The sequence below is a fragment of the Gobio gobio genome (assembly GCF_949357685.1).
Source record: "Gobio gobio genome assembly, chromosome: 14".
Lineage (NCBI taxonomy): Eukaryota > Metazoa > Chordata > Actinopteri > Cypriniformes > Gobionidae > Gobio > Gobio gobio.
Window position 1 is genome coordinate 1,885,128 of NC_137107.1, and position 23,073 is coordinate 1,908,200.

The 23,073-nt window shown below is 41.2% G+C and overlaps 1 protein-coding gene across 1 annotated transcript in view; it reads right to left on the bottom strand.

The window, feature by feature from the left end:
• Positions 1-1,957: 1,957 nt before the first annotated feature.
• The window catches only part of sar1b (secretion associated, Ras related GTPase 1B), a 38,958-nt gene continuing 17,842 nt past the window's right edge, over positions 1,958-23,073 (bottom strand). Inside the window, exons 3-7 of the mRNA XM_079834296.1 lie at positions 15,949-16,068; positions 15,682-15,747; positions 11,215-11,318; positions 9,528-9,659; positions 1,958-2,930 (exon numbers count right to left, since the gene is read on the bottom strand). Coding sequence (XP_079690422.1) covers positions 2,814-2,930; positions 9,528-9,659; positions 11,215-11,318; positions 15,682-15,747; positions 15,949-16,068 — 539 coding nt within the window. The 3' untranslated portion in view covers positions 1,958-2,813. The remainder of the gene's footprint in view (positions 2,931-9,527; positions 9,660-11,214; positions 11,319-15,681; positions 15,748-15,948; positions 16,069-23,073) is intronic.

Consider the following 23,073-nt stretch of genomic DNA (forward strand, 5'->3'; position numbering starts at 1 on the left):
TTTGAACCATACTATAGTAAAGATACTACAGTAAATTGTAGTATATTATAGTAAAATTACTCTAGTAAATACTATAGTGTTTTTGAACCATACTATAGTAAAGATACTACAGTAAATTGTAGTATATTATAGTAAAATTACTGTAGTAAATACTATAGTGTTTTTGAACCATACTATAGTAAAGATACTGCAGTAAATTGTAGAATATTATAGTAAAATTACTCTAGTAAATACTAGTGTTTTTGAACCATACTATAGTAAAGATACTACAGTAAATTGTAGAATATTATAGTAAAATTACTGTAGTAAATACTATAGTGTTTTTGAACCATACTATAGTAAAGATACTACAGTAAATTGTAGAATATTATAGTAAAATTACTCTAGTAAATACTATAGTGTTTTTGAACCATACTATAGTAAAGATACTACAGTAAATTGTAGTATATTATAGTAAAATTACTGTAGTAAATACTAGTGTTTTTGAACCATACTATAGTAAAGATACTGCAGTAAATTGTAGAATATTATAGTAAAATTACTCTAGTAAATACTAGTGTTTTTGAACCGTACTATAGTAAAGATACTGCAGTAAATTGTAGAATATTATAGTAAAATTACTCTAGTAAATACTATAGTGTTTTTGAACCATACTATAGTAAAGATACTACAGTAAATTGTAGTATATTATAGTAAAATTACTGTAGTAAATACTATAGTGTTTTTGAACCATACTATAGTAAAGATACTACAGTAAATTGTAGTATATTATAGTAAAATTACTGTAGTAAATACTAGTGTTTTTGAACCATACTATAGTAAAGATACTGCAGTAAATTGTAGAATATTATAGTAAAATTACTCTAGTAAATACTAGTGTTTTTGAACCGTACTATAGTAAAGATACTGCAGTAAATTGTAGAATATTATAGTAAAATTACTCTAGTAAATACTATAGTGTTTTTGAACCATACTATAGTAAAGATACTACAGTAAATTGTAGTATATTATAGTAAAATTACTGTAGTAAATACTATAGTGTTTTTGAACCATACTATAGTAAAGATACTACAGTAAATTGTAGTATATTATAGTAAAATTACTGTAGTAAATACTATAGTGTTTTTGAACCATACTATAGTAAAGATACTACAGTAAATTAACAAAGTGTAGTAAATATTATAATATTCTACAATTTACTGTAGTATCTTTACTATAGTATGGTTCAAAAACACTATAGTATTTACTACAGTAATTTTACTATAATATACTACAATTTACTGTAGTATCTTTACTATAGTATGGTTCAAAAACACTATAGTATTTACTAGAGTAATTTTACTATAATATTCTACAATTTACTGTAGTATCTTTACTATAGTATGGTTCAAAAACACTATAGTATTTACTACAGTAATTTTACTATAATATACTATAGTATTTTTTCATGTGGGTGTCATTTCACAATAGTTTTTATCGACATTTAGAAAAGTTCTGCATAAATCTGTAATGGAAGTCACCTCACAGCACCACCTCCTGGTCAAAATTGATAATCTATTTAAATTAAATGAGACTGTAGTATTGCCTGAAATCCTCTGATTGCTCGTGGCTGCAGTCGGTGTGTGTGTGTGTGTGTGTTCAGCCGGACAGAAGTCAGCTCCTCTCTCCGCGTGTGTGTGTGTGTGTGTGTGTGTGTGTGTGTGTGTGTGTGTGTTCAGCCGGACAGAAGTCAGCTCCTCTCTCCGCGTGTGTGTGTGTGTGTTCAGCCGGACAGAAGTCAGCTCCTCTCTGTGTGTGTGTGTGTGTGTGTGTGTGTGTGTGTGTGTGTGTGTGTGTGTGTGTGTGTGTGTGTGTGTGTGTGTGGTGTGTGTGGTGTGTGTGGTGTGTGTGTGTGTGTGTGTGTCCGGACACTAGTCAGCTCCTCTCTCTGTGTGTGTAAAGATGACGAATTCCAGGGACATCCAAAATATTTATTTCATTCCGCAAAAGAAGTGAGCTCACCATGGCTTGCTTTAATTGCAAACATTTATTACAATTTCTGATGGAAACAACAGCCGGAGCGGCTCATGGAATGACTGATGCATTATGGGATGGCACAGACACAAACGCATCGGTGTGTGTGCCGTTCCCCTTAGAGACAGAGGACAGGTCATCGAGTTATGGGTGTTCCCTTAAAAAAAAAACACTAACAAAAATTAATAATAATCATGGAACAAGGCATGCATAATGTTTCTCCGTCCATGTTACAGAAATTAAGAGCTACTCAAGGACAGCTTTAAAAAATCCATATACGGCATTTACATAAATTACATTTGTCCATGTCACCGATTAATAGCTGTCCTCGACACGCGTGTTCAAGGCAAGCTCTGTTAGAGGTGTGTGTGTGTGTGTGTGTGTGTGAGACACTTCTTCCTTACGCTGAGGTTTATTAATCTCTAATTCCAGCTCATATGAAGAAAGGAAAGCCTCTACTGGTCTATCGGTTTACAGCACGTCTGGGAATGTGGCAGTACAATTTATGGGCAAAACAATAACAGATATGCATTTGAAGACGGCCACATCAGCGGACTGTGTTCACTTCATCTCAAAGCCTCACACACAGGAAGCTTCACTCGGCCGCTGTGTGTGTGTGTGTGTGTGTGTGTGTGTGTGTGTGTGTGTGTGTGTGTGTGTGTCAGCTCTTTCTGAAGCGGAATCATTACTGATGAACGGAGAGAAACGTCTAATTACAGAGTTCATAAGTGATTTGGTAGGGATGAGCATCTGATGTGCGTCTGCTGGAGTGAGTGTGTGTGTGTGTGTGTGTGTGTCCTCTAGTCGATGTACTGAGAGAGCCAGCGGAAGCCCTCTCCATAGCCCTGTCTCTTCAGCACGCTGCACATGAACACCTCCAGCGGCCGCGTGTTCAGCTCCTTCAGCGGGATGTTGCCCTGCACACACACACACACACACACACACAGGGTTACACACTGTCTGTCTCTCACACACACACACACACACAGGTCGGTCAGCAGTCATCAACACACACACACACACACACACACACACACACACACACACACACACACACACACACAGGTCAGCAGTCATCAACACACACACACACACACAGGTCAGCAGTCATCAACACACACACACACACACAGGTCAGCAGTCATCAACACACACACACACAGGTCAGCAGTCATCAACACACACACACAGGTCAGCAGTCATCAACACACACACACAGGTCAGCAGTCATCAACACACACACACAGGTCAGCAGTCATCAACACACACACAGGTCAGCAGTCATCAACACACACACAGGTCAGCAGTCATCAACACACACACAGGTCAGCAGTCATCAACACACACACAGGTCAGCAGTCATCAACACACACACAGGTCAGCAGTCATCAACACACACACACAGGTCAGCAGTCATCAACACACACACACACACACACACACACACACACACACACACACACACACACACACACACACACACACACACACACACACACACACACACACACAGGTCAGCAGTCATCAACACACACACACACACACACACACACACACACACAGGTCAGTAGATGGCCCTTACGAGCAAGGGGCATCTTATCCAGGATCTCCTCACTGACCGTAAGTTTGACTTTCTCTGCTTGACCGAGAAAAGGCAACAACCTAACAACTTTTCCCAACTCAACGAGTCCACGCCCCCTGGGTTTGTTTACACCTGCCAACCTCGTGGCTCCGGGCGCAGTGGAGGTCTCGCGATAATTCACAGCGACAAGTGGAAAGTCCTACCGGTATCTGCACCTACTTTCAACTCGTTTGAATCAACTGTATGTCAACTTTCTGGTCCAATTCCCACCATTGTTGCAATTGTTTACCGCCCCCCTAAAGCTAACAATAACTTCTTTAAAGGGTTAGTTCACCCAAAAATGTAAATTGTGTGATTAATGACTGAGCCTCATGTGGTTGGACACCCGTCAGACCTCCGTTCATCTTCAGACACAAATGAAGATATTTTAGTGTAAATCTGATGCTCTGAAAGGCCTCCATTGGCTCAACTTTACACTCTCAAGACCCTTAAAAGACACTAAAGACTAAAGTTACAAAGTCCATCTCACTACAGCGGCTCTACAATAACTTTATGAAGACGAGAATAGTTTCTGTGCGCAAAAAAACCCTAAATAACGACTTATATAGTGATGACGATTTCAAAACACAGCATCATGAAGCTTCAGAGCGTTATGAATCAGTGAGTCGATTCAGCGGTTCAGAGCGTTATGAATCAGTGAGTCGATTCAGCGGTTCAGAGCGTTATGAATCAGTGAGTCGAATCAGCGGTTCAGAGCGTTATGAATCAGTGAGTCGATTCAGCGGTTTAGAGCGTTATGAATCAGTGAGTCGATTCAGCGGTTTGAATCGCCAAATTTCAGCAGTTTTGACTGTACAAAACTGTACAAAAAAACTGGTCTTGTTGTTCACAAAGCCATGCACAAAAATCACATTTTACATTATAAGGACTGCATTTCTCAAACCAAACTCAACTACTATTCTGCCTAGGGCTGGGCAAAAAATCGATTTAATCGATTTATCGATTTTGTAGTTTAAAACGATTTTTTTTTTGCAAACTCGAGTTTTTTACCACAATAGTTTTTTCGGACTTTTCCGCGTTTCGTCCTTGTGCGCTAGTTCCAAAGAAAGGCACAGGTAATTCCGTAATTTGGAACTGGTTTGGTTTTGATGCAGCAGACAAAACACAGACGAAGCCTTGCTGCAAAATATGTTTCAAGGCTGTTGCTACTGGAAGCAGCAGTACAACAAATCTGTTCCAGCACTTGAGGAATAAACATCGCGAAGAATGGGAGAAGTGCAGCCGGCTCCGTAGCGAAAACGGCTCCTCTAGCACACCTGCTAAAAAGCAAACTACACTTCCTGAGAGCTTTACAAACTGTGTGCCTTATGATAAGAACGGAGCGCGATGGAAAGCGATTACAGAGGCGATCACGTTTTATATTGCCACAGACATGCTGCCAATTTATTCTGTCGAAAAGCGAGGCTTTAATCAGATGCTGAAAGTATTAGATGCGAGATACGTTGTCCCCAGTCGCAAGTATTTCGCCACTGTAGCGCTTCCTCACCTGTACAATACAACTCGGGAAAAGATCCACAGTGAGCTGGAGGAGATGCATCTTTCTAGCAAAAAATGTTTAGAATGAGCATGCACAATGTTTCAGAGATCTAACAAGCACATGTTTTGTTGTTAGATAAAAGTTTACATTTTTCCACTCTTTGAGCAGGCTATATGTCTGCCACAGGCATGTTTCATTTTTTATATTCGCACTGAGAAGAGTTTTTTTTTATTATTGTAATGTTATATGTTACAAAATTTGTAATTATCTGATTTCTTGAACAGAAAATTTAAGCTACTGTGAAGTTGTTGCACTTTTGCTTAAACCTGGGTTAAAGCTTGAAATTGTTGATTGACAGACAATCATAGCAATAAAGTTGCACTTTTGACACTATATCTGATGTCTGCAGTCATTTTTTAAGTGAAATGGAAAAAAAATCAAAAATCGAATCGAAACTCGAAGATTTTTTTTTTAGGCAAAATCGCCCGGCCCTAATTCTGCCATAATCTGTTCAAATGAAGGTAATTCCAAATCACTGTTTTCTCTTCTCAACAATATTCTCAAACCGCCGGCCTCCCTCCCCCCTCATCTGTATTCAACTGCCTTTTGTAATTCCCTGATGTGCTTTTTCAATCAGAAAATTCATCAGATTCACTTACACCTAGGCTCAAGCTCCTCCCTTAGCTCCACCCCTGAACCCTGTCTGACGTCTCATTCTCCTTCTTTCAGCTCCCCTCTGACTCCGAAATTTCAAACCTCATCCTAAAGTCCAAGCCCTCCACTTGTCAGTTAGATCCCATCCCCACAGTTCTGGTGAAAGCCTGCCTCCCTTCTCTCCTCCCCCTCATCTCTGCCATCATTCATTCCTCACTTTCCTCTGGAATTGTTCCCACACTCTTCAAAACTGCTGCAATCACTCCAATATTGAAAAAACCTGGTGCTGACCCTAATGACTTTAATAATCTTCATCCCATCTCCAATCTACCTTTCCTCTCCAAAATCCTTGAAAAAACTGTTGCTTCCCAAATTGATTCACATCTATCCGTTAATAACTTGTACGAACAATTCCAGTCTGGTTTCCGCCCCCTCCATATCACTGAATCTGCACTAATTAAAATCACAAACGACCTCCTCCTGGCGGCCGACTCTGGTTTACTCACCATCCTCATCCTCCTTGATCTGAGTGCGGCTTTTGACACCATCTCTCACACTATCCTTCTCAACAGATTAATTTCCATTGGTATTTCACATCCACCCCTTGACTGGTTTAAATCCTACCTCTCAGGCCGCTCTCAGTTCATCCAAATCCAATCCTGCAGTTCCCACCTGTCTTTCCTTACCACTGGTGTGCCCCAGGGCTCTGTCCTGGGGCCTCTTCTCTTCATCATCTACCTCCTTCCCCTTGGCAATATCTTCCGCAAATACAACATTCACTTCCATTGCTACGCAGATGACACCCAGCTCTACCTTTCCAGCAAACCAAACTCCACCCTCCCTCCCACCTTCCTCCCTTACCGACTGCCTCACCGAGCTCAAATTCTGCTTCTCCTCCAACTTCCTCAAACTAAACAGTAATAAAACAGAAATTCTTCTTATTGGCACTAAATCAACCCTCTGAAAAGCTGACAGTTTTTCCCTCACCATCGGCCACTCCTCTGTCTCCCCCAGGTTAAGAGTCTGGGTGTCATCCTCGACAGCACATTATCTTTTCAATCTCATATCAATAACATCACCCAGTCTGCATATTTCCACTTACGCAATATTAATTGCCTCCGTCCTTCCCTTTCTCCACACTCCACTGCCATTCTTGTACACAGCCTTGTCACCTCCCGCATCGACTATTGTAACTCTCTTCTCTTTGGTTTACCTAACAAATACCTTCATAAACTACAACTGGTTCAGAACTCTGCAGCCCGAATCATCACCAGAACCTCCTCCATTCATCACATCAGCCCTGTTCTGCAGCAACTCCACTGGCTCCCAGTCAAACTCCGCATAGATTTCAAAATCCTCCTGTTTACGTTCAAGGCCATCTGCAACCTTTCCCCTCCTTATCTGTCCCAACTCCTCCACATCGCCACCCCTTCCTGTTCCCTCAGACCTGCTTCATCGGTCCGCCTCGTCCCTATGGGGCTTTCAGACGCTCTGCCCCTCAGCTCTGGAACTCACTCCCACCGCACCTCAGGAACCTGGACTCTCTCACACTCTTCAAATCCAGACTAAAAACTCACCTATTCAGAATTGCGTATCCCACTTAACTATTTACATTGCAGGGTTCCCACTCTTTTCCAGCAACCATTTTCCAGGACATTTTCAATTTTACTACGGCGGGAATAAAAGACAAGGAATATTGCTAAAAAATATTGCTTTCTAAATCTTTAAAAGTCGTCCAGTTTATTGCCATGACTGAACAATCCAGCATTTTTCAACATGAGCTCTTAATCACACATTATGACTTTTACCCCTTTTCCACCAAGGCAGTGCTAGAGCTAATTCAGAGCCAGTGCTAGTCCCAGTTCATAGTTGGTTCGACTGAGGAGCCTTCTAAGAACCGGTTGCTTTTCCACGGGCTGAGAGCCACAACAGAGCCAGGTCTTGCGTCATTGTATTCGTCTCATCTCTCACAGCGCTAGCGAGGCAGCGGCAATGTTGCCAAGTATGTGGTTTTGCCGCGGGCTGTTTTTTCATGTCCGTGGGATGAAGCGACCCCAATTATGTGATATTTAGCCCCGGGAATGCGAATTTTAGTAGGCAACCATGCCAAAAAACACATATTTTACCCCCAAATGTGATTTTTACTGGGGAATCCCCCCTGGAACGCGATTGGGCTTGTTGTGAAAACCTGGCAACCCTGGGCAGCGGGAAACACACACACCAGGCTTGTTCCAGATGCATCGTCACTGCGCAGACCGATCAGCGTATGATATATATAAAAAAACGCATGAGTGAATCAAAAGCATAAGGAGTCGTGTGCTCTCGCTGGACTGGTTATCATACGGCGATCAGTCTCTGCACAGCACCGCTGCGAACAAGCCTTCCATCAACAATGCAAACGTTGCGTTACTATTGATTCACATGGCTTTACGATCCTACATCGGCATCAAAACCCAACGCAAACACAGCGAATCCAACGCATTCATGCAGTTCGCCGTAATTTGTATAGACGGAGATTACAAACGAGCAGCAGCTGTTAGCTCCATTAGCTGCTATTTCAAACATGGCGGATCTCAAGTGTGTGTTGGTCTTGTTGACTCCGCCCCCAGAGCCTGACGGAATCGGTTCTTACTTCTAGCCCTGTTCTAGCCCAGCAATGTTCTGGTGCTACTTAAGAACCACTTTTCCTGGCTCGGAGCTGGGCTTTGGGTGTGGAAACACAAAGAACCGATTTGAAACTAGGCTCTGGCTCCGATCTAGCTCTGGCTCTGCTTTGGTGGAAAAGGGGTATATGGAAGCTTGTTTACTCCACACAATAGAAAGAAAAGGTCATTGAGACTTTCTCTCACTTTTTTTCGCAATTGCGAGTTTATATATTTGTGATATAAACGCGAAAATTGTCGCAATTCTTTTTTCCTCAGAATTGGACTTTATAACTTGTAGTTGCAGTTTAGATCTCACAATTCTGAGAAAAGAAGTCAGAAGTGCAGGATATAAACTCGCAACTGCGCAAAAAAGTCAATTGTGAAGAAAAGACTAGCGAGTTTATATCACACAATTCTGACTTTATAACACACAAATGTGACTTTATAACAAAATGATGTGATTAGTTAGCAGCTCACGAGTTAACGTTCACTGCATACATTTGAGCAGTTATAGCATTAGCATTAGCATTAGCTATTAAACATCATTATTCAAAATACTCACACGCATCAAACTCAGCATTCCTGAACATGTGCTTTCTGCAGCTAGCGCTAATTGTTTGGGCCAGTGATAAACTCTTTATACTCCGCTAAAGTAATAACTTTTTCCCAGACAACAAGATTTTCCAGGACATTTTACATTTTCTCTAATTTTCCATGTGTTTTCCAGGACTGGAAAATTTGTCATCAATTTTCCAGGTTTTCCAGGACGAGTGGGAACCCTGCATTGTCTTTCTTATGTTTCTTATCTCTTACTGTTTTTATTTGTATGTGTTGTACGGTGTCCTCGAGTGCCCAGAGAGGCGCCTTTAAATAAAATGTATTATTATTATTATTATTATAGCAGTCATCAACACACACACACACACAGGTCAGCAGTCATCAACACACACACACACACACACACACACACACACACACACACACACACACACACACACACACACACACACACACACACACACACACACACACACAGGTCAGCAGTCATCAACACACACACACACACACACACACAGGAAGAGTGTTGCTCCTGTACCTTGCCTGTGGTCTGGCCGTAGAGGCCGAAGATCTCGCGCAGCTTCTCCTCGCTGATGGCCTCGGGTTTGTCGATCTTGTTGCCCAGGATCAGGATGGGCACGTTCCCAATGGTTTCGTCTGTCATGAGGGCCTGTTATTCACACACACACACAACACACACACACACACACACACACGTGTGTGAGACTGCAGCAAAGCACTCTGGGAAATATCTAGCACACGTGTGTCTGGTGTGGGGCTGCAACAATACACCGATGGTGAAACTAACCACTTCAAATTCAAACACTAATTTTATTGCTTTTTTAAATTTGAACCCATATTTGATTTAAAGATTTTTTTAAAAAATTGGAACACTTTTTTCTTTTTTTAACATTAATAAAAGAAACATTTTAATTTTAACCCTTATTTTTATTTGAACCCTTATTTTAATTATTATTTTAACCCTTATTTAAATTTTAACCCTTATTTAAATTATTATTTTAACCCATATTTAAAAAAAAAAATATTTTAACCCTTATTTAAATTATTATTTTAACCGTTATTTAATTTTTTGTACGGAGCCCCTAAAGGGACATGGTGGTGGAAAAAAATGAGGATGGGAGGAATTTTTTTTTTTCAAATCGTTTGCGTTCCCTCGCAAAGATAGATGTCCCACGGGCCGTTTCAAACAGCTCAGTAGGCTTCGTTAACAATATTGTATCCATTAATGGAGCGGTTAGAGTCATTTTGAACTTGGGCTTAAGTATAAATAATACAGTCAGTGCTTCGGAGTTCAGTAGTTGGCAATGTATTCACAGATTTTAACTTCCCGGATCAATAACTTGTGCGCTAAAAACGTTTATATTTAAATAATAATTCGAACCCTTATTTTAATTTTAATTTAAACCCATATTTAATTATTATTTTAACCCATATTTAATTTTATTTATATTTTAACCCTTATATAAATTTTTATTTGAACCCTTATTTAATTTTTTCATATTTTAAACCTTTTAATTTTAACCCATATATAAAAAATATATATATTTTAACCCATATTTAAATTATTATTTTAACCCATATTTAATTTGTTTAATATTCTAACCCTTACATAAATTTTTATTTTAACCCATATTTTAATTTAAACCCTTATTTTTTCAACCCTTATTTAAATTTAAATTTTAACCCATATTAAAATGTTTTAATATTTTAACCCTTATTTACATTTTTATTTTAACCCTTATTTAAATTTTTCATATTTTAAACCTTTTAATTTTAACCCATATTTAAAAATTATATATATTTGAACCCTTATTTATATTATTATTTTAACCCTTATTTAATTTTTTTTATATTTTAACCTATATTTAAATTATTTTTTTAACCTTATTTAAATTATTATTTTAAACTTTATTAAAATTTTAACCCTTATTTTAATTATTAATTTAACCCTTATTTAAATTATTATTTGAACCTTTATTTAAATTTAAACCCTTATTTTAATTTTACCCCTTTTTTTATTATTTTTATTTGAACCATTATTTTAAATTTAGACTTAAATACATATTAACCCTAGTATTACATTTTTCAGTTTCCATGTGAACCCTGTATTTAGCACAATGTTTGAATGGACGGTCACTATATTTATCAGCATTGCACAGTGTGGAGGACTCTGAGTGTGTAGGGTCGAGTGAAGCGCTGCTCACGTCCAGCTCTGTTTTAGACTCAGCCAGTCTGCTGTGGTCTATGCAGTCCACCAGGAACACGATGCCATTGATGGCTGGGAGGTAGTTCTTCCACACCCGCCGAGCTGTGGGCGGAGACACACCATCAGTGGGCGGAGACACATTCACACACACCATCAGTGGGAGACACACTCACACACACTCAGGGATGGAAATTAGCACCCGCCACCAGCCAAATGCGGGTGATTTTGTGTTGTGGCGGGTAGATTCGCTTCACCTACCGGCCACCGTGGCGGGTAAATAAAAATAGCATAGCCGACTGCTTCAGCTGGACGGCGGACACTTTTAGACGAGTCACACCTTCAAAAAGAAATGTGCCGTTACAAATCAAATTCACAATATGCAGTAGAGAAGTTAATTTGCGCGTGGTTGCGTTAAGCGGCTTTATTGCCATAGCGGCGGAGTCTCGAGAACATGCGCTGGAAACGTGCGCGGTTTTTTAAAGACATATCGAGCTCGCGTCGCATCCACCGTTTGAACGCAAGAGGATCTCCAGATATAGAGCTGAACAGAAAAAAAGGTATCAATGGGTCTGTCCAGTAACTCGTGATGAACCTCAGGCGAACTGCACACTTTATGAGAAGCATTTCAGTTGCTCAGACTGACTGACTTAAAGCAGCAGCGGTGACACAGAGAGAGACCGGACAGCTGGACCGAATGGCTTCAGCCAAGTGCAAGCAAAACTCACGTAGGCAGGCTATCTGACGTTTCACATGGGGTTTATTATCAGCGCCATTCCCATGCACTAATGGGGTAACGTTAGTTTGCAACACTTCACTGACAACAGCGTTATTGAATGGAAAAATAAACGATAAAGAGCAACAGAAATATATAAAGCACACATGCAGCTCACAGCTCGTGCTCCATCTAAGGACTGCCCACTCAGCGAGTGAGTGAAATAAGTGCCTTCCCCCTTAAAGGAGCAGCACCGAATTGTACTTGTTACAAGGTATAGGTCTATTGTTTTTTTAAATGGATAATATATTTATATAATATTCCATACATTATCAGAGCTTGGCAGACAGAATTATTATATATTTTTAGACAGGTTAATTAATAGATTATAGCCTAATTAATGTTATTATTAATGTATAATTTTAATCATATACATAATAAATAATCCTGCCATATAAAGTTTGCCATTTATTAAAATAATATTTAGATAAAAATGGGACAAATAATTACATAATAACAGTCAAAATTTGAGTAAATTAATACAAAATTTAACAATTTTGAATTTCAGAGACAGTTAAAGGGACAGTTCACCCAAAAATGAAAATTCTGTCATCATTTACTCTCCCTCAAGTTGTTCCAAACATGTACACATTTCTTTGTTATGTTGAACACATTGGAAGATTCATTCCTACTATGGAAGTCATTGGTGCCCCCAAAGCAGCCTGGGTACAAACTTTCAGCAAAATATCTTCTTTTGTGTTCAGCAGAACAAAGAAACTCATACAGGTTTGGAACATCATGAGGGAGAGTAAATGATGACAGAATGTTTTAGTTTTGGGTGAACTATCCCTTTAAAGTGCACCAAATAGGCTTTAGAAATAAATTAAATAATCAAATGTAAAATAATATAAAAGTGTTACATTGTCGTGAATGGGTGTCCCTTATTTTGCCACACTGAAGGTGGAAACCCTAGTATGTCGTCAACACGCTTCAGAAGATGCCAAAACTAATAGTTTCATTGTTGGGACTAAAAACCTAAAACTGGAAGCCATAAAAGACCACGAATCATCCAAATGCCACATCCATTAATCTGCCCTACTCATTTAATGAAATTAATATCAGTTCATGGTTTGTGTGTGTATAAGAGAGAAAGAGAAAATGTCAGTATTTACATTTACATTTAGTCATTTAGCAGACGCTTTTATCCAAAGCGACTTACAAATGGGGGCAATAGAAGCAGCTAGAGCAGTCAAGGGCAACAATATCAGCAATATGCAAGTGCTGTAACAAGTCTCAGTTAGTCCAGCACAGAAGTATACAATTTTTTTTTTTTTTTTTTTTTTTATAAATAAATTAGACAGACAGACAATGAATAGAATGATAAGTGCTATTCTCGATCGGTCAGGTGTTGCTGGAAGAGATGCGTCTTTAGATTAGAGACTTTAGGTGTTTTCTGAAAATGGCTACAGACTCGGCCGCTCGAATTGAGATAGGCAGGTCATTCCACCAGGTGGGAACGGTCCAGGAAAAGGTCCGTGACAGTGATTTCATGTCTCTCTGGTATGGCACCACAAGGCGTCGTTCACTAGCAGAACGCAAGTTCCTGGAGGGTGTGTAAGTCTGAACAAGCGAGTTTAGGTATATTGGTGCAGAGCCAGTGGTTGTTTTGAAGGCGAGCACCAGTGCCTTGAATTTGATGCGAGCGGCTATTGGCAGCCAGTGCAGACTGATGAAGAGAGGCGTGACGTGTGCTCTCTTCGGCTCACTAAAGACCAACCTCGCCGCTGCATTCTGGATCATCTGCAAGGGTTTGATAGTGCATGCCGGAAGGCCCGCAAGAAGAGCATTACAGTAGTCCAGTCTGGAGAGAACAAGAGCTTGTACCAGTAGTTGTGTGGCCTGCTCTGATAGGAAGATCTGATATTTTATTGAGACTTGAGATTAAATAAACTGCTGAAGTTTTGTAGAGCTTGTAGTATTAATTTTCACATGCAGTTACACATTGTCGGTTAAAAACAAGAAATGGCTGGTAAAAACATTGAGTGGCTGGTAGATTTTGAAATCCACCAGCCACAGTGGCCGGTGGACAAAAAAGTTAATTTCCATCCCTGACACACACCATCAGTGGGAGACACACTCACACACACCATCAGTGGGAGACACACTCACACACACCATCAGTGGGAGACACACTCACACACACCATCAGTGGGAGACACACTCACACACACCATCAGTGGGCGACACATTCACACACACCATCAGTGGGAGACACACTCACACACACCATCAGTGGGCGACACACTCACACACACCATCAGTGGGAGACACACTCACACACACCATCAGTGGGAGACACACTCACACACACCATCAGTGGGCGACACATTCACACACACCATCAGTGGGAGACACACTCACACACACCATCAGTGGGAGACACACTCACACACACCATCAGTGGGCGACACACTCACACACACCATCAGTGGGCGACACACTCACACACACCATCAGTGGGCGACACACTCACACACACCATCAGTGGGAGACACACTCACACACACCATCAGTGGGCGACACACTCACACACACCATCAGTGGGAGACACACTCACACACACCATCAGTGGGAGACACACTCACACACACCATCACACACACCATCAGTGGGAGACACACTCACACACACCATCAGTGGGCGACACACTCACACACACCATCAGTGGGAGACACACTCACACACACCATCAGTGGGAGACACACTCACACACACCATCAGTGGGAGACACACTCACACACACCATCAGTGGGAGACACACTCACACACACCATCAGTGGGAGACACACTCACACACACCATCAGTGGGAGACACACTCACACACACCATCAGTGGGAGACACACTCACACACACCATCAGTGGGAGACACACTCACACACACCATCAGTGGGAGACACACTCACACACACCATCAGTGGGAGACACACTCACACACACCATCAGTGGGAGACACACTCACACACACCATCAGTGGGAGACACACTCACACACACCATCAGTGGGAGACACACTCACACACACCATCAGTGGGAGACACACTCACACACACCATCAGTGGGAGACACACTCACACACACCATCAGTGGGAGACACACTCACACACACCATCAGTGGGAGACACACTCACACACACCATCAGTGGGAGACACACTCACACACACCATCAGTGGGAGACACACTCACACACACCATCAGTGGGCGACACACTCACACACACCATCAGTGGGCGACACACTCACACACACCATCAGTGGGAGACACACTCACACACACCATCAGTGGGAGACACACTCACACACACCATCAGTGGGAGACACACTCACACACACCATCAGTGGGAGACACACTCACACACACCATCAGTGGGAGACACACTCACACACACCATCAGTGGGAGACACACTCACACACACCATCAGTGGGCGACACACTCACACACACCATCAGTGGGCGACACACTCACACACACCATCAGTGGGCGACACACTCACACACACCATCAGTGGGAGACACACTCACACACACCATCAGTGGGCGACACACTCACACACACCATCAGTGGGAGACACACTCACACACACCATCAGTGGGAGACACACTCACACACACCATCAGTGGGAGACACACTCACACACACCATCAGTGGGAGACACACTCACACACACCATCAGTGGGCGCTCCATCTACTCACCCTGAGCGTGGCCACCGAGGTCAAAGGTGGTGAAGGTCATGCCAGCGATCGTCAGCTCCTCTGAGGCTGTGAACACACACACACACACACACACACACACACACACACACACAATCATCACTGCAACACCTCACTAATTCACTGACCAGCATCTCGTCTGATTACGAAAGAGATTACATTATAGCATGTTAAAATGGACACTTTTTGAGGGTGAGGTCCCTTTAAATGCAAATGAGCTGTTGCTAGGCTGGCGCAGGGGTCACTCACTGGGGTGTAGGGTGGGCACGTGCTGGCCCAGTCTGTCGTCTTTGAGCATGTGCAGTAGTGTCGTCTTGCCCGCATTGTCCAGGCCAAGAAATACTAACTTCCCAGATTTCTTGTACAGCCCTGAAACAGAGATTACACTCAGATGAACTCATCCATTCATACACAGAACATGTCCTAACTAGTGTTAGACCGATATATCGGCCGATATAAGGCTGTTGCGTTCGCCAATATTTGTGATTTTTACGTGTATCGGCCGATATAAGGCTGCTGCGTTCGCCGATATTTGTGTTTTTTACGTGTATCGGCCGATATAAGGCTGCTGTGTTCGCCAATATTTGTGATTTTTACGTGTATCGGCTGATATAAGGCTGCTGCGTTCGCCGATATTTGTGATTTTTACGTGTATCAGCCGATATAAGGCTGCTGCGTTCGCCGATATTTGTGATTTTTACGTGTATCAGCCGATATAAGGCTGCTGCGTTCGCCGATATTTGTGATTTTTACGTGTATCAGCCGATATAAGGCTGCTGCGTTCGCCGATATTTGTGTTTTTTACGTGTATCAGCCGATATAAGGCTGCTGTGTTCGCCGATATTTGTGATTTTTACGTGTGTCGGCCGATATAAGGCTGCTGTGTTCGCCGATATTTGTGTTTTTTACGTGTGTCGGCCGATATAAGGCTGCTGTGTTCACCGATATTTGTGTTTTTTACGTGTATCAGCCGATATAAGGCTGCTGTGTTCGCCGATATTTGTGTTTTTTACGTGTATCAGCCGATATAAGGCTGCTGTGTTCGCCGATATTTGTGATATTTACGTGTGTCGGCCGATATAAGGCTGCTGCGTTCGCCAATATTTGTGTTTTTTACGTGTATCAGCCGATATAAGGCTGCTGTGTTCGCCGATATTTGTGTTTTTTACGTGTATCAGCCGATATAAGGCTGCTGTGTTCGCCGATATTTGTGTTTTTTACGTGTATCAGCCGATATAAGGCTGCTGTGTTCGCCGATATTTGTGTTTTTTACGTGTGTCGGCCGATATAAGGCTGCTGCGTTCGCCGATATTTGTGCTTTTTACGTGTATCGGCCGATATAAGGCTGCTGCGTTCGCCGATATTTGTGATTTTTACGTGTATCGGCCGATATAAGGCTGCTGCGTTCGCCGATATTTGTGATTTTTACGTGTATCGGCCGATATAAGGCTGCTGTGTTCGCCGATATTTGTGATTTTTACGTGTATCAGCCGATATAAGGCTGCTGTGTTCGCCGATATTTGTGTTTTTTACGTGTATCAGCCGATATAAGGCTGCTGTGTTCGCCGATATTTGTGATATTTACGTGTGTCGGCCGATATAAGGCTGCTGTGTTCGCCGATATTTGTGTTTTTTACGTGTGTCGGCCGATATAAGGCTGCTGCGTTCGCCGATATTTGTGATTTTTACGTGTATCGGCCGATATAAGGCTACTGCGTTCGCCGATATTTGTGTTTTTTACGTGTGTCGGCCGATATAAGGCTGCTGCGTTCGCAGATATTTGTGTTTTTTACGTGTATCAGCCGATATAAGGCTGCTGTGTTCGCCGATATTTGTGATATTTACGTGTATCAGCCGATATAAGGCTGCTGCGTTCGCCGATATTTGTGATTTTTACGTGTATCAGCCGATATAAGGCTGCTGCGTTCGCCGATATTTGTGATTTTTACGTGTATCGGCCGATATAAGGCTGCTGCGTTCACCGATATTTGTGTTTTTTACGTGTATCGGCCGATATAAGGCTGCTGCGTTCGCCGATATTTGTGTTTTTTACGTGTATCGGCCGATATAAGTAGTGTTGTTTTTGGCGGCCTGTTTTAATTTTAGTTTTAGTCTAGTCTTTGTGTCAAGCTGTCATTTTAGTTTTTATTAGTTTTAGTCATAGTCATACTCTTTTTAGTCTAGTCAAGTTTTAGTCGACTAAAAGTCTGAGCATTTTAGTCTTATTTTAGTCAGAATTATCTATGGCTATTTTCGTCTAGTTTTAGTCGACGATAACTGATGACATTTTAGTCAAGTTTTAGTCAATGAAAATTGTATTTTAGTCTCTTTTTAGTAATGCAATTCTATTTAACCCAGTCAATATAGTATAAGTACATATTATAGACAAAACCAAAATCTTCTTTTAGCCAAACCCATTTCAAACAATGTTATCTTATTATATTATTGTTACCTTATGACTCAAGAATACATCCATTCCAGACACGGAAGACGCTCTGATTTGAAGTTACAACATATTTATTTTACCAACTAAACATGTTAGAAGTACACACACATACATTTAAATAAAATAAATAAAAACATTGAGATGTCTCTTAAGATTCGTGGTGTTTTTTCCTGTGATTTTTGTGGCCAAATTTCTCCCCATGTTTTTCCACAACACCCGTTTTATTTTCCACTTCAATGTAATAAAAGTTTTTCCAAATGTCTTAATAAGAATAAATGCATATTTAATTTAATAATAGGAAAATAATATCCAAATTATCATTTAATTCTTTAAATCTGTTTAAAATTAGACCCACATTATAGTTAAAATGTTTTTTCTGTCTTGTATTTTATCTCAAAATAAAGGATGTAATTTTATTCCACATGGAAATGAGCGGAAATAAGTGAATACAGCCTCTTATTCGCTTATGAGGTAATCATAATGCTGCGGTTATTTTAACATATATAATTGCTGCCGTTATAACGGCACATTTCAAATGTTTACGTGCTTTTCTTTCTTTCTTTTTTTGAGCGGTGATGAAATATCTTTCTCTTGTAAATACTTGCCAGCATTTCAGTAATACAAGTCTAGATCTTTAAAATGCATCCAAATAACAGCGAAGCACAACCGCACGGTGCTCTGCAGTGGCCAAAAAGGATATAAACCGTGAATTCTGAAGTTATATATTATTGAAAACTCAGAGATGTGGATTCAGACGGCACCACACGACCTTGGTGTTTGTCAAACAGTAAGTTAGGTCATTCGGCCGGAGATTTTTACACGGGTGGTGGGAGAAAAACACTGATATTCTGCATTAAGACGACAATAAAATCACTGACTAGCCCCTGTAAATGATAAAGACACCTTACGACCGCTGGACAAACAATTACCGTCCGAATAGTGCTTACGAACCCCGACTGCCCGCCCGCTGCATCTTCTAAAACGCCGCGCGAGTGGGGTTTGAAGAGAGTGATGTCGGCTGCGTCTGCGCAGTGCGCCCTGATGCAGCCCCTGAATGAGACGCACAGAAATACTGCAAAATAATAATAAAAACGCGACTTTTCGTCTCGTCTCATTTTTGTCAACGAAAATTAAGAGACATTTTAGCATAGTTTTTATTTTGTGAACCACATTTAGTCTCGTTTTTATTCGTCATCGTCACATGACCAGCATTTACGTTGCGTCTCGTCTCGTTTTCGTCACGTTATAAAGGTTCGTTGACGACGATATTTAGTCATACTTTTCGTTGACGAAAACATTTCCTTTTTCGTGGTTTTTACGTGTATCGGCTGATATAAGGCTGCTGCGTTCACCGATATTTGTGATTTTTACGTGTATCGGCTGATATAAGGCTGCTGCGTTCACCGATATTTGTGATTTTTACGTGTATCGGCTGATATAAGGCTGCTGTGTTCGCCAATATTTGTGATTTTTACGTGTATCGGCTGATATAAGGCTGCTGCGTTCGCCGATATTTGTGATTTTTACGTGTATCGGCCGATATAAGGCTGCTGCGTTCGCCAATATTTGTGATTTTTACGTGTATTGGCTGATATAAGGCTGCTGCGTTCGCTGATATTTGTGATTTTTACGTGTGTCGGCTGATATAAGGCTGCTGCGTTCGCTGATATTTGTGATTTTTACGTGTATCGGCCGATATAAGGCTGCTGTGTTCGCCAATATTTGTGATTTTTACGTGTATTGGCTGATATAAGGCTGCTGCGTTCGCCGATATTTGTGATTTTTACGTGTATCGGCTGATATAAGGCTGCTGCGTTCGCCGATATTTGTGATTTTTACGTGTATCGGCTGATATAAGGCTGCTGCGTTCGCCAATATTTGTGATTTTTACGTGTATCGGCCGATATAAGGCTGCTGCGTTCGCCGATATTTGTGATTTTTACGTGTATTGGCTGATATAAGGCTGCTGCGTTCGCCAATATTTGTGATTTTTACGTGTATTGGCTGATATAAGGCTGCTGCGTTCGCTGATATTTGTGATTTTTACGTGTATCGGCCGATATAAGGCTGCTGCGTTCGCCAATATTTGTGATTTTTACGTGTATCGGCCGATATAAGGCTGCTGCGTTCGCCAATATTTGTGATTTTTACGTGTATCGGCCGATATAAGGCTGCTGCGTTCGCCAATATTTGTGATTTTTACGTGTATCGGCCGATATAAGGCTGCTGCGTTCGCCAATATTTGTGATTTTTACGTGTATTGGCTGATATAAGGCTGCTGCGTTCGCTGATATTTGTGATTTTTACGTGTATCGGCCGATATAAGGCTGCTGCGTTCGCCAATATTTGTGATTTTTACGTGTATCGGCCGATATAAGGCTGCTGCGTTCGCCAATATTTGTGATTTTTACGTGTATCGGCCGATATAAGGCTGCTGCGTTCGCCAATATTTGTGATTTTTACGTGTATCGGCCGATATAAGGCTGCTGCGTTCGCCAATATTTGTGATTTTTACGTGTATCGGCTGATATAAGGCTGCTGCGTTCGCTGATATTTGTGATTTTTACGTGTGTCGGCTGATATAAGGCTGCTGCGTTCGCTGATATTTGTGATTTTTACGTGTATCGGCCGATATAAGGCTGCTGCGTTCGCCAATATTTGTGATTTTTACGTGTATTGGCTGATATAAGGCTGCTGCGTTCGCCGATATTTGTGATTTTTACGTGTATCGGCTGATATAAGGCTGCTGCGTTCGCCGATATTTGTGATTTTTACGTGTATCGGCCGATATAAGGCTGCTGCGTTCGCCAATATTTGTGATTTTTACGTGTATTGGCTGATATAAGGCTGCTGCGTTCGCTGATATTTGTGATTTTTACGTGTGTCGGCTGATATAAGGCTGCTGCGTTCGCTGATATTTGTGATTTTTACGTGTATCGGCCGATATAAGGCTGCTGTGTTCGCCAATATTTGTGATTTTTACGTGTATTGGCTGATATAAGGCTGCTGCGTTCGCCGATATTTGTGATTTTTACGTGTATCGGCTGATATAAGGCTGCTGCGTTCGCCGATATTTGTGATTTTTACGTGTATCGGCTGATATAAGGCTGCTGTGTTCGCCGATATTTGTGATTTTTACGTGTATCGGCTGATATAAGGCTGCTGCGTTCGCCGATATTTGTGATTTTTACGTGTATCGGCCGATATAAGGCTGCTGTGTTCGCCAATATTTGTGATTTTTACGTGTATTGGCTGATATAAGGCTGCTGCGTTCGCCGATATTTGTGATTTTTACGTGTATCGGCTGATATAAGGCTGCTGCGTTCGCCGATATTTGTGATTTTTACGTGTATCGGCTGATATAAGGCTGCTGCGTTCGCCGATATTTGTGATTTTTACGTGTATCGGCCGATATAAGGCTGCTGCGTTCGCTGATATTTGTGATTTTTACGTGTATCGGCCGATATAAGGCTGCTGCGTTCGCCGATATTTGTGATTTTTACGTGTATTGGCTGATATAAGGCTGCTGCGTTCGCCGATATTTGTGATTTTTACGTGTATCGGCTGATATAAGGCTGCTGCGTTCGCCGATATTTGTGATTTTTACGTGTATTGGCTGATATAAGGCTGCTGCGTTCGCCGATATTTGTGATTTTTACGTGTATTGGCTGATATAAGGCTGCTGCGTTCGCCGATATTTGTGATTTTTACGTGTATCGGCTGATATAAGGCTGCTGCGTTCGCTGATATTTGTGATTTTTACGTGTATCGGCCGATATAAGGCTGCTGTGTTCGCCAATATTTGTGATTTTTACGTGTATTGGCTGATATAAGGCTGCTGCGTTCGCTGATATTTGTGATTTTTACGTGTGTCGGCTGATATAAGGCTGCTGCGTTCGCTGATATTTGTGATTTTTACGTGTATCGGCTGATATAAGGCTGCTGTGTTCGCCAATATTTGTGATTTTTACGTGTATTGGCTGATATAAGGCTGCTGCGTTCGCCGATATTTGTGATTTTTACGTGTATCGGCTGATATAAGGCTGCTGCGTTCGCCGATATTTGTGATTTTTACGTGTATCGGCTGATATAAGGCTGCTGCGTTCGCCAATATTTGTGATTTTTACGTGTATCGGCCGATATAAGGCTGCTGCGTTCGCCGATATTTGTGATTTTTACGTGTATCGGCCGATATAAGGCTGCTGTGTTCGCCAATATTTACATTATTTCCAGACAGGCGTCCACAGGGCAGCTCTCACCGTCTTCAAACTCTCTTGCTCTCCCTCGCGCATATTAATCAAAATCAGTTGAGAATTGACACGATGGTAAAGGTGGAAAGACTGAAGTTTCACGTGGAGCATTGGGAGATTTCTCCTGAATTACCGCTGGTGTTGCTCTACAAGAGATTCAGTGAAGTGCACCTACACTCTAAACAATGCTGGGTTAAAAATAACCCAAGTTGGGTTGAAAATGGACTAACCCATCAATTGGGTTGTTTTAAGCAAACATTTAACCCAACCGCTGGGTCAAAACTACCCAATTGCTGGGTTAGTCCATATTCAACCCAACTTGGGTTATTTTTAACCCAGCATTGTTTAGAGTGTAGCCATTAAATGACTAGGTTGTGAATAGTTGTTAAATGAAGTATAGTGCAGTCAGTGTGCACTTTATTATGCTGCTCGCTTGTTGATACTGTGAGCAATAGTGTCATTATTTTATTTATTCTTAACTGTTTATTTTCACCACTGAACTCTTTTGTTCTTGTTCTACCTCTCCTGTTTTTACTATTTGTTAAATATAGTTTTTTTTAGTTCAATAAATGTTCCTTCTTTAAATTTTAAATGGTTATCATCCTGATCATTGTGTCATTTTTATGTTGTAAATTGAGGGAGCAAAAGCAGTATCGGCTCCAAATATCGGCTCCAAAT